General features: G+C 39.8%; 1 protein-coding gene across 1 annotated transcript in view; it reads right to left on the bottom strand.

Annotated features, from left to right (window-relative positions):
- LOC140238824 (uncharacterized) overlaps positions 1-12,418 on the bottom strand; it is a 35,232-nt gene that overhangs the window by 7,255 nt on the left and 15,559 nt on the right. The window contains exons 6-9 of the mRNA XM_072318723.1: positions 11,861-12,017; positions 9,022-9,122; positions 6,148-6,318; positions 795-853 (exon numbers count right to left, since the gene is read on the bottom strand). Of these exons, the coding sequence (XP_072174824.1) occupies positions 795-853; positions 6,148-6,318; positions 9,022-9,122; positions 11,861-12,017 (488 nt within the window). The remainder of the gene's footprint in view (positions 1-794; positions 854-6,147; positions 6,319-9,021; positions 9,123-11,860; positions 12,018-12,418) is intronic.

Raw genomic sequence — 12,418 nt, 5'->3', positions numbered from 1 at the left:
TTCAGGAAAGCCATTATACATTCCCTCTCCTCTCTCTCTCCAAGGGCAAGATAACGTGCATCGCCCTCTCATTTAGATTATGGTGAGGAAAGAAAAAATCTTGCATGCATGCTACTTGGCTGACTCTTGACCTTAAAGATGACCTGAAAAGTCCAAAATGCCACATTTTTTGGTGGTTTGGAGATGCATGTTTTCTTCATAATATTGACTTTTCCCTGTCACTGTTTCATCTGGGTAAGACAAATAATAATAAAAAAGAATATCTCTTTAACTTGAACCATTGGTGTTCACGTCTAATAGCTCGTTTAGTTGTGGAACCTTCAAAGCCTCTTAAAGGCATCATTTAACATTTGCAGATGAAACAAAAACCGAGCTTTAGTGCTTCAAAATACTGAGATAGGGATAGAATCATCTAACATATAAATCTAAATCAGTCTAATTGACCTTCACATATGCATCAAATATGACATCTTGAACATTTTTTAAATCACTGCTCCCAACAGTAAACAATACCTTTAATTGCTACATTGTATACCCGGTCCCAAAACTGGCAACACTATTTTAGGAGAGTTACACTACTGTATAAGTGGAAATTTTCGCGGTGTTCAAATTTTCGCACATCCAGAAAGTAGCACGAAAATAAAAGCACGCGAATATTTTTGCTTGCCATATGTGCCTGTGCGTGATGTCTTGATTCCGCGGAATTAAAAACACGCGAAACTCTTCCGACCCGGCCAAGCGCGAAAAATTAGTCACGCGAAAATATCCACTTTTACAGTACATTCTGGACTTACCCTTTAGCATAGTGTTCATATCCCTTCAGCAAATCAGTCACTGCCATATCAAGATCGTGCTGAGGAGAGGGAGAAAATAGAATTAGATTACAAGGTATATTTGCACAAGTCTGTATTCAGGTATACCAGAGTCAGCATATTGTTATATTAACTGGTATACAAATAACAAATGAAGAGTTTGTTTGCAAAAACCGATAAGTCCATATTTGCCAAATGGAGATATTTGCGATTAAAGGTCAAGAAAAATAAGGAGAATAATAAGAAAATTTTTGCTTCTTTTGACCATAACTTCAAAAATATACCTCTATATGTAGTGACCAATATATCATTTAAAAGGTGTTATTTTGTACTTTATGACAGAGATCGTACTTCAAAATCTTCAAAAATGGACTTATCGGTTTTTGCAAACAAACCCTTCATATGAGTCCAATGGACAGAATATTTCATGATGAAATGATCCATTCAACGAGGCGCAGCCAAGTTGAATGGATCAAACATTTCATCTTTCACCGAATGAAATATTCTGTCCATTGCATGAATGAAAACATTATACAAAAATTTGTTTGATATACAGTTAAACTCGCCTAAGTCGACGTCGCATATGTCGAATAATCGCGTAAGTCGATGATTTTAAAAAGTCCTGATTTTTCCCCATTGACTTACGTGTATTAATTCACTCACAAGTCGAATTTTGTTAGTTGAATACTCGCCTAAGTCGATGAAATTCCAAGAACACTTTCACGGAAAACCCATTGAATTCACTGTGCCTAAGTCGAATAAGATTTTATTGTGTAATAAATCACTTTTATTATTCATTATCTATTACTCATTATTATTTTGTTTGTCAGATGAGCTTGAGGTGACAAAAAAAAAAATGATCTAAAGTATCAAAATTCAAAGCTTGAACTCTCTTCGTGTTTGGAGGTACAGCCCTGTCAGCTGTCGCGCTACGTATGTACAGGGACTGGGCTGTGTATTGCTCCACTCGCAGTAAGGCGTTCGTACAGTACACATGCGTTCATTTACATGTACGGTATTATTGAACTTGCAGCGTAGCTTTGCATTTGCAACGCTGTGCAGTTGAGTGGTATGGATGAAGCTGCTGAGTTTTCAAAGCGGAAAGTAGGGGGAAAGTTACGGGCACGGGTAAATCAGAACTGCACCTCTACACGCATTTCAAGACACGGTATGGTAAACTGGAATCAATCACTGCTCAAATATCGTTCATATTCACTTCCCCAAGGTTTAACAAGTTAATTTGTAAAGTAATCGGACCTGTGCCAATACTAGTGCACTGTCCATGCAAAGTTAGCCGCGGCCCTGCCGGGCACCCGTGCTGCGGCACCGCTCCATCTCTCGGCGGCTCCAGAGTAGACAACATACATGTACATTATACATATGTATGTGTGGTGTAACTGTAAGTCGATTTTTTTTCGACTTACGCACAAGTCGAAAATCGCCTAAGTCGATGTGTTTTGCTCAGTCCCGAGAAGATCGACTTATGCAAGTTTAACTGTACTGCCAAAAAGAGATCCTTGTCATTTCATGTTTTATTAATGTAGAAACAAGAGGGAATCTGAGATTGCAAGAGTGCTCACTGAGCACTTTAAGCTAATAGCACGCCATCGCATGCATGTATACACTGCAAATGCAAGCGCTTTAATTTACACGTAGTGTGCCGGGCTCTCATCATCAGCGAGCGTGCAAAGGAGCAAATCATATGGATCCAAAATTGCATGGTAAGTGGGGCCATAATTGCATGGATGATGACATCATAGTGAAATGGGCCGAATGATCAATTGCAAACAACCAATCACATGACAAGGATCTCTTCAGGTGTTATATAAAAATATATATTAGATGGCTTAGACAGTTTCTGGTATGCGATTGGTCAAGAGCTCGTCACATGATACTGTTTGCGAGGATCGCAAATGTTATATTTTCCCAGCTCGTTATATTTCACCAACTGGTCAAATGAATATATTTCTTCCATGTGTGTCGCCCTCTTACGGTTGAAATAAGAACAATTACACCAATATAAGGGTGTGGGACCACATCGGTAACTGGGACGAGCAAACGATTACTATCGATTGCTGCAGTCTGGATCGATATGATCTGTTCCTGATCCCCCCCCCCCCACACACACACACACGATGTACGTGAGAGAGTAGACGGCATGCACGGCGCGACGCGGAGTACCGTCATGCGCTAGGCTTGCCTGGTTGGGGTAGGTACCGTACCGATGTACCGTTTACTACATGCACGTATCACTCGGCCCGCGAAGTTTGGATTCACACTTCCAAATGGAACCCCGTTTTGTCTATAAACGACGACGAGCTCGATAAGAATTTGGAGGATAAGGATTCTAACTCCACTAAACATCTCCAAAAACAAGCGAGTTAATAGTCTGTGAGACATTTTGTTCAGTTCAGTTCTTAGAACGAGGACAATTCATTCATCTTTATTGACGTAACTTATTTAGACTAGTCTAGATCTAACTGTTGGCCTAACGTTACATCGAACAAGTGGAGGACTACGACACCGAGTAGACTGCTTTGCAAATCACTGTGTTTCTACAATGTTCATCTCTGCAACAGAGTAAAAAGGAGACTGATTTTGAAATTGCTGCAGATTCCTGATGACAGAAGGTAGGTACTAGGCCTAATGTTGTAATGTCTATACCGGTCCTGGCACAAGACAAATTGACTAAAAATCACGGGGAAGAAAAAGATGATGCACTGGGCATGGGGAGCCAATTTGATTCTAACGTTAGTTCTAAATTAGGCCTAACATTTAACAAACATTAGAATCTAACTGTTAGGCTACCTGTACTACGAAACAAATGTCAAATGATAAAAATTGCCCAGCAGTAGGCCATAACGTTAGGCCTAAGAGTAAAGTTAGAATTGTTTTGTGAGTAGACCCTAGAACATCTGCTGATATCTTTTGGACCTGAGCCTAACTTATAACTATAAAGCGTCGTTACTTGAGCTTAACGTTAGTAGGGCCTACTGTCGTTAGAGGACCGCTGTACAAAATCGCGACAGCGCGCACACAGCGTCTGGTCGGGCTAACATGAGCGTATAAACTGTTAGGCTATAGGCTCTTCTGTAAAGCATAATCAAGGGCAAGGCCATCTAATATAACAGATATCGACTGGTAGGGGTGGAATGTAACAATCTTTGGAACGCCAGGAAGTTATATTTTCCCTCGTGATCATATTTTCCCTCAGCGCTGCGCGCTTCGGGAAAATATAATCCCTTGGGAAAATATAACTCCCTGGCGGTCCAAAGAATGTTATATTCCACCCCGTACCAGTCAATATCTGTATAATATTGACTCGTGAATATAATACAGCTGTCAATGCAATACTTCACAATGGCATGAATAGACACAACTGAAATTCCCCTCTCTTGTAGGACATTCATACGTATGGTAAATCAGGTTCTCATGAGCTGTAAGTGACGTTATTGTTGATGTGACGATCAAATGAATGCATTAATCAGACCAGAATTTTGTGTACAATGTTTTTAAGAAAAGAAAAGGGGACTCTAAAGACACTCTTAATCCATTATTCGGCCGAAAATGTTCGAGATACATTGTAGACTACTAAAAAACACACTTTCCTGCCCATTTTATGATCCCAAATTTTTGCGTAATGTAGAAGACTTGCTCTTTCACAAAATATGAAAAAGTCAAGATCGGCTCGGTTGATCCATTTCACCTACAGACTGTACGTGCATTTTCAGTCCTCACACAAAATCAGTGTGTGCGACTTTTTGTTCGTTTTGTGATGCATGGTCACATATATGGTAGCTCTAAAACATGGCTGTTTGTGATCATCAACCAACCAGTGCAATATCTCATCAAAGGTGACACGAGTGCTCCCTGCCATTTTATTCTGTGTCTAAAGACTCCATATGAACAAGAATACAATCATTTTGCAGTCTGTTTTAGGATTATGTTATTGATACCACACATTTGCAAGAAAAAAAAGCCACAGCCTGGTCATAAAATTTATATCACAGGAAAGCCATCTGCTTTCTCTACAACTTTGTCACTGCATTTCTGGCATATACACTTCTACAAAAAGTTACTATGCCTTTAGAAAATAGAATGCTTTCCAAAGCGCTTATACATTGTGCTCTCAAGGGTGCGTTCGAGCATAAAGCAAACCAAAGCAAATCATACCGTACTGTGCCAGATTTGGAGCGTTCGAGCACTCTACAGAGAAAGCGTACCTCATGAGTTATTTTTAAAGGGGGACAAGCATTTTGTAGCAAGAGGGTCATTCACCTGATGTGTTTAAAGGACAAGTTCACCTTCATAGACATGTGGGTTGAGTGAATGCAGCAATATAAGTAGAACACATCAATGAGAGTTTGAGGAAAATCGGACACTCCGTACAAAAGTTATAAATTTTTAAAGTTTCTGCTCAGTCACGGCTGGATGACAAGACTACTATGATGTGATACTATGATGCCTGTGATGTCACATGTGTACAACGATATAAAGAAAGTATAAAGAAGTGAAAATTTCTTGTAATCATGTGAAAACTGCTCTATCTAATCTTGTAAATATTTTGATTCTGTATGATTGATTTGCTGATTTGATCAATAAAGACTTAAAGAAAAAAAAAGGAAAGTATTATAAAGAAAATTCAACATATTTTCACTTTTCTTGCATAACAAAAGGTCACTCCACGTCTCTCTTTCAGAAGGCAGGGGGAATAATATTACCCTTAACTTATGTCAGTAACAAGTTGAAGAAATGTGCACTTTACTCAAAAAGTAAAGTTTTGTGAAATTCTCTTTTTATTTTCCTTATATCGTTGTACGAATCTGACATCATACACTGTAGCAGTCTTCTCATCCAGCACTGATTGTGCAGACAGTTAAAAAATTCATAACTTTTGAACAGATTGTCGGATTTTCCCAAAACTTTCACTGATGTGTTCTACTAATATTGTTGCATTCACTCAACCCACATGTCTTTGAAGGTGAGCTTGTCCTTTAACACGCTTACAGCTGTCCTGAACAAAGAGACTGAACCCTTTGTATTATGACGCATGTTCATTATGATATGCGTATCCTTCGCATGCAAACATTTGGTATGCTTTTGGTACCCTTTTGGAGCACATTGTGAAGTGGTCCACTTTCGGCTTGGTTCAGTTCGGTATGATACACTTTAGGGGCATTTGAGCACTCCTCTGGCACGAGTTCGGTATGGTTCAGTTCGCTTTAGGAGAGTGCTCAAATGCACCCTTGGAATAATGTGACACACGGCTGGTTTACAACACGGAACACAGAGAGTGAAACACTGCCAGAAAAGTCGGCGTACACATTTTACTCACAACATCATTGGAGTAATACATGGGGTAGTGGTGGATATGGTGAGGGCCGAAATACTTGATCATGTGGTATACGCCCTCCGTTTCAACGATGTGGGTGAGGTAGGCGAAGACGAAAAGTTGAAGATCCTGGGAGTTACAGTACATGTGAATGGCCGCTGACCTGGCTATGCTCTGGAGACAAAAAAGAAAAATGAGACAAAAAGAAAAATATATCACTCTGCATTTTACGAAGGCTAATCACTAGCTACTCCCACATAGAGTTGAAAGTGAAGAGTGTGTAAAGGGTTTTTTAAAAATGGAAAGGGACATCAAAGATATGTGTAATTTGACGATATAACAACGAAATGGTGTTCCACAAAAACTACAAAAATCACATTTTCCTTTTTGATTCATGATTCCAAACTTACAAATGATTTAAAAGAAGAATTGCACTTTTAGAAAACAAACAAACAAACAAACTAAAGACTAGGCTGACTGATTTCATCCTTTTTTAGTCCTCACATAAGACTGGGCTGTGCGACTTTCTGTGGGTTTTGTGATGCAGGGTCACAAATGAAGAAGAGGCATGACATTCTCTCTCTGAAAAAACCAAACATAATTGCGAGTGGAGGCCACTCTTTCTACTGTTCACCACAGCCCCTGATTACAGCTCATACAATGGGCCTGTATACTGCAGACCAGTGCCGTATATAAAGAGAGTCTGGCCAACTGCTAATTTGGACGCCATGTCGTTACCGCGCGTATTACGCGTTACAGGGTTAGCGTGTACGCTCAGACGTAACAAAATAACCAAGCCAAATAAGGGGTAGTTAACAATGGGCACTGCGTATGAGCGCACTTCAGTAACGACATGGCGCCTGTAGATCACGGGACCAGCTTTTGACCAATCACAGGCTTCAAAACACATAAGCCAAAAACCGAGTTGGCCAGACTCTCTTAATATACGGCACTGCTGCAGACGCATCAGCACTTACTCGTTTTTGTCCTTGTTTTCTCTTTGTTTACACAGTGAGAACGAAGTCATACAAAGCTGAAGACATACATTGTATTTCGGGTAATTCCAGTTTTTATTTTTCATCTTTTTTTTTAAAACCCCCAAATGGCCAGGATTTTCCACGCCTGTTAAGCCGAGCAAACTTTTTTGACCTCGCTGCTCGCTGACTTTTTACTTTCAAGTCTCGCACATCTTTTGACACCATTTTCAATAAAATTGGGCATACTGTTGCACAATTTTCATTAATATCCGGCATACCGTTGCATCGCTGCCGACCTTTCATACACGTACATGCTTGTCAGACCAAAAATGGCTCAAAGACATGATTTTACATACAAAGTCAATGCAAATGGAGTTTTCTCACCTTATTCGAAAAGAACTGATGATTTTCATTTTCATTTTTTTTTTCTAGTACGTTGTTTGGAATGCTACATAGAATGTTATCACTTATAATTAGGATTCTACAAGTAGGAGCTTTCTTTTTTGACTTAGAGCAAAATGTATGATTTTATGCATATATTAGCATAATTGATTAATATAATGAAAATGTCAATGTCTTTTTCTACAGTTTGGTAGATTACACCACAAGTAATATATGCACCAATTTTCGTGGCATTTGCGCAATCGACGGTTGAAGTATCTCGGGTGGGGGGGGGGGGGTTTGAGATTCAACCCTCCCCTGGCCACAGAACAGCCAAAAGAGCCTGGTCTGGTTCAAAGGGTCAATGAAGGAATGAGAGATGATGGCTGTTCTGAACAGCCGGCAACAGAGGGGGATTTCAAGTTCGGTGCTCGTGCTAGTGCCATCTAAACACCAGCACCGGCGACAAAACTGAACTGAAAATCAGTCGCTGTTGGGGGGTTGACCTCATAATTATGATGTATTTCCACTAGTTAGAGCTCCATCATTTGTGTTGGCAATATAAGTTATTAGGGCGGTGAGTTGGCTCAGTCGGTAGCGCGTCTGCCTCACGATCACGCGGCCCGGGTTCGAATCCGAGTTTGGACTAAGCAATGTTATGTGTAAGCATACCGTCCCCTCTAGCAAGAGGCAAAACACTCTGTCCCTCGGATAGGACATAAAATGGGGGTCCCGTGTTGGCTAGTATGAGAAAGTAACAACTCATGCACGTAAAAGATCCCGCTTCATTCATTCATCGTAAAGAGCAGGGTGTTTAACCCAGTGAAGTGGTCCCACCTCAAATCCAACTGGACCCCATGGACGACCAGCTTAACGTAGCTGAATATGGGCTTTCCAGCCATCTTCTCAGATGGAAAATGAACAAACAAACAAACAAGTGCTTTTTCCCCCACTGGCCAACACTAGCCCCTAGGGATTATCATCTTTGTCAGTTCAAGTTCGGTGCTGGTGTCAGCGTCGATGTGCAGGACCAACATTCATGTCCATAATAGAAGCGCATTGTATGTGCAATTATGCCCGCATACCATACACAAACACTCCAGACATGGCTATAACAGGGAGCAAAATTAAGATTGTTGTGTTTTGGAGAAGGGGTGACATTTTGACATTTTAGTCTATCTTCCTCATTATCTGTCTAAAACTAAGCAGTCATGACTACATCTTTTAATATCTAATTTGAACCATGCGCCATCACTTTCTTCATTGCGCAATTTCTGCGGACTGTGCGGTGGTTTGATGCCAAAACATAGTGTTGGGGATCAATAACTGTGATCAGTGTCACTTGCGTTAATCTGACCGTTGGTGATGGAGCTCGATTCGACGCAGCGGCTTGGGAAACAGCACTAGCACCACTTGACATCACCCACTGCCTTGCTATCGCTGTACATGTAATTAATTTGTCAAAATCTGTGTCAAAATAATAGTGAAGAGCAAATTGATCAACCAGGACATCACTCACCTCCACAGCACCAATTTTACTGCGTAGCATTCCTGGATGAGAGGCAATTTTTGTGGCGACGACAAAATATGCTTTCACGAACTCAAAAGATGAGTAATATACTGTGGAGATGAAATAAGAGGAGAGATTAAAGATAAAGCATAGCTTCCATATGACAGCAGAAACTGCCAATCTTTTTTTTTTTTGCGTGCAAAAGAAATTAATAACGATGAGATAACATGATTTCAGTTGGGTAGTGGTGAAAGTGTGGTGAAAGCGTGAAATATTATCCCTAAAGATACCACAGAATCATTTAATCTCAGAGCATTCCAGATCATGGTTGATGCTTTATAATCGATTACAATTATTTTATTGAGTCATTGCATAATCCATCCCACAAGAGTGAATACAACAGTCAAGCAGTACATGTATCCCCATTCCACCATCAACAGCATGTGCCTTCGAACAATGCAGAATATTGATTGGATGCGAGATATGAATAAAGCGAGCGCTGCGCTCACAAACTCTTATGTTATACACAATAAGGGCACCCAAATGGGGTCAGCGAAAGTCAAAATCTAGTGAGCTCAGCCTTGATTGCTTTATGTCTTCATGAGTTTTATAGCAAAACAAAAGTGCTACCAAGTTGGTAAATCTGTAGTAGACAAAAATACACACAGTTCTGATACAGATAAAGAACAGAGATTGATAGAAGAAATTCTATCTTTTGATCAAAGACACTTTTGTCTACATTTTGTGAACCTGGGATACTTGGTTCCCATAAGGAACGGGTTAAGATTTTGACAAGAAAATTGGTCTTGATCTTCAAACCTGTACGCAAGCCACACTCTAATGGCTCCAGAATAAGCATAATCTGCTAATTGCATCATCCAGTCCATAATGTAATGCGTCTGGGCTTATTATCTCCGCCACGGGAGGAGGTTATGTTTTCGTTACCGTTTGTTTGTTTGTCCATGTGCAAAATAATTCAAAAAGTTGCGGACGGATTCGGATGAAACTTGCAGGAAATGTTGAGAATGACACAAGGAACATATGATTAAATTTTGGCAATAATCTTGAAACTTTTATGGATTTTAAGAAGGATTTTCCATATTTTGGCAGGAAAGGTAAATGAACTTGACCCTACCTTGGGAGTTCAAGCTGCGTATTTCTGAGGTTTTCATACGCGCACTAAAGTGCGTGCTCTACTGTGAGGCGCGCCGCGCAGCTGAAGGTTGATGACGTAACAAAAGCCTTCGATATTTGGAAATTTGGATGATTTATAGCATGCAGTACGTATGGGTGGAAATCACTGATATCTGGAAGAACATGATTATTGGCGGAAATTAGCTGCTTGGCGGAGGTCTGCGCTCTCAGAGTGCTTCTCTAGTTCTTACTGCTACTCTCACTGACCTACAACTATGCTGACAACGCATTCAAATGATATCTCAATTTCAGCTTATAAATGGAAGTTGCATGATACAGCAAGATTTTGCACATTGCATAGCAACTGGCACGCAAGTACCATTCAACGCACTGCTATCTACTTAACACAACTGACAATCATCTGATATTGGGAATTGCAATAACTATTAAAAGAAAAAATAGATTAAATTAAGACAATATACACTGCCTGAAAATTGATGAAACTGTATAGGATGCAGCAAAACCTCACCATATCTACTATCTACGACGTGGTGCTCCAAGCGCATGATGGGATATACCTTTCTTCACTTATGTCAAAGCTTTTTTTTGTGTTTCACGAACTGAACTGGATCATGTTAAAAATGTTAAGACTTTCATAACCTGTAAAATTCAAGCGATTTCACGCTTTGTTAGCTAACTTTTTTCCTATGCACATTGAATACGTTCAAGTTCAAAATTCTAAGGATTCAAGAAAAATTGCTTCCAAAAAAAATTTTCACTTTTGTGCTTCACGTGTCTTATGGGCAATTCCGCAGTTAGGTGGACATGACATGGATAAAAGAAATGTGCCTCTTTATCTTACCCTTTAATCTAGGTATCAACTAATGCCATGGATGTTCACCAATCATTAGGGTCTTTCAAATTCAGTAGATTTTATTTTTTGTATTCATTGATTTTGTGAGATCTAAAACCATCATTTAAAATGTACATGTGGGACTGGGGACGCTGAAATTCACTTAAATGCAAATTACAGTGGGTTCCTTTGAAATTTTTTCCTCAAAGTTTTGCTAAAGGGTAAAAGATGAATACATTTAAATACTCCAGAAGTCATGTGACATTTTGTCAATTACAAAAGGGTGAAATGACCTGCGGAATTACTCCAGACAAATGTAACTTTACTAACCGTAACGTTACTAACCATGCTTTTGGGGGTCTAGCTAAAAAATTATTGATCGAACTGCTAAAAAAATTTGCATGAACATTTGTCATGATGCAATAATTGAAATTAATGCAACACTTTGTTTGAAGTAACTTGAATTTTTGCACACTTTTTGTTACAAGACATTGATTTTTTTGTCATGTCCTTTTTTCGTAACGTTACTAACCAGCCCTTTAAGTTGCTATAGCAATTCTAATATTTCTTGGATTGTGTTCATTCTTTTCTGTATTATAAACCTGGGAGGTGAACATGTTTTGACATAATTTTGACTTGAAGTGAATAAATGGTAATTTAGTGGTGAAAACAAATATCTAAATTTGTTCAAATGTAACGTTACTAACCGCGGAATTGCCCTTATGTATCTCAAGAAAGTAAGGTCTTTGATTGAAGCCATTTGCACAACGTACAATCAAAAACTCTTAACACTTTCTGGCGGGTTTCGTCTATTTGTGAAGACATACAGTCTCCTGCACACGCTCCATAAAGCGCTCTCACCTCCTTTCTCCAGCAGTCCGATGAGGTTATAGGATGATACCAGCCGGTGGCATATGGCTTCGTTGCTGCATAATCCCGACACAATGTGCAGGGTCTCCTTGACGGCGGCTCCGGCGTTCTTGCTGTTCACCGGCGCACTCAACCAACGGATACAGGGCTTCAGCACCAGAGACAGATTAGCATAGACAGTGAGTATATTTCTGTCCTAATCAACTATCTTCACCTGAGATTCTGCACGTATCTAAACCTGGGCTCGACACTAACTTTTTTTTCCCCTCTGGTTTGGCCAATTTTGGTCCCTGACATCTCTAAATTTTGAAATTTCTGGTGGCTTGAAATGAAAGGAAATACATGTTATTATATGAACATCAATTTAAAATGTTAGCTGCCCTGTAGGGCCACCAACACTCAGATAGACTTTTTGGAAGTTTGGTTGCCCAACATCACACTTTGGTGGCTCCAGGCCATGAGGCCACCGTCAATGCTGAGCCCCGTCTACAATCCCGACTTTGACAAGAAACAGAGGTAGCGTTGAATAAAGTCAGAAATTGTACCCCA

This window comes from Diadema setosum, chromosome 15 (assembly GCF_964275005.1).
Source record: "Diadema setosum chromosome 15, eeDiaSeto1, whole genome shotgun sequence".
NCBI classification, from domain to species: Eukaryota; Metazoa; Echinodermata; class Echinoidea; order Diadematoida; family Diadematidae; genus Diadema; species Diadema setosum.
Note: the sequence above shows the minus strand (reverse complement) of the source record. Positions and strands in the feature narration are given on the sequence as shown.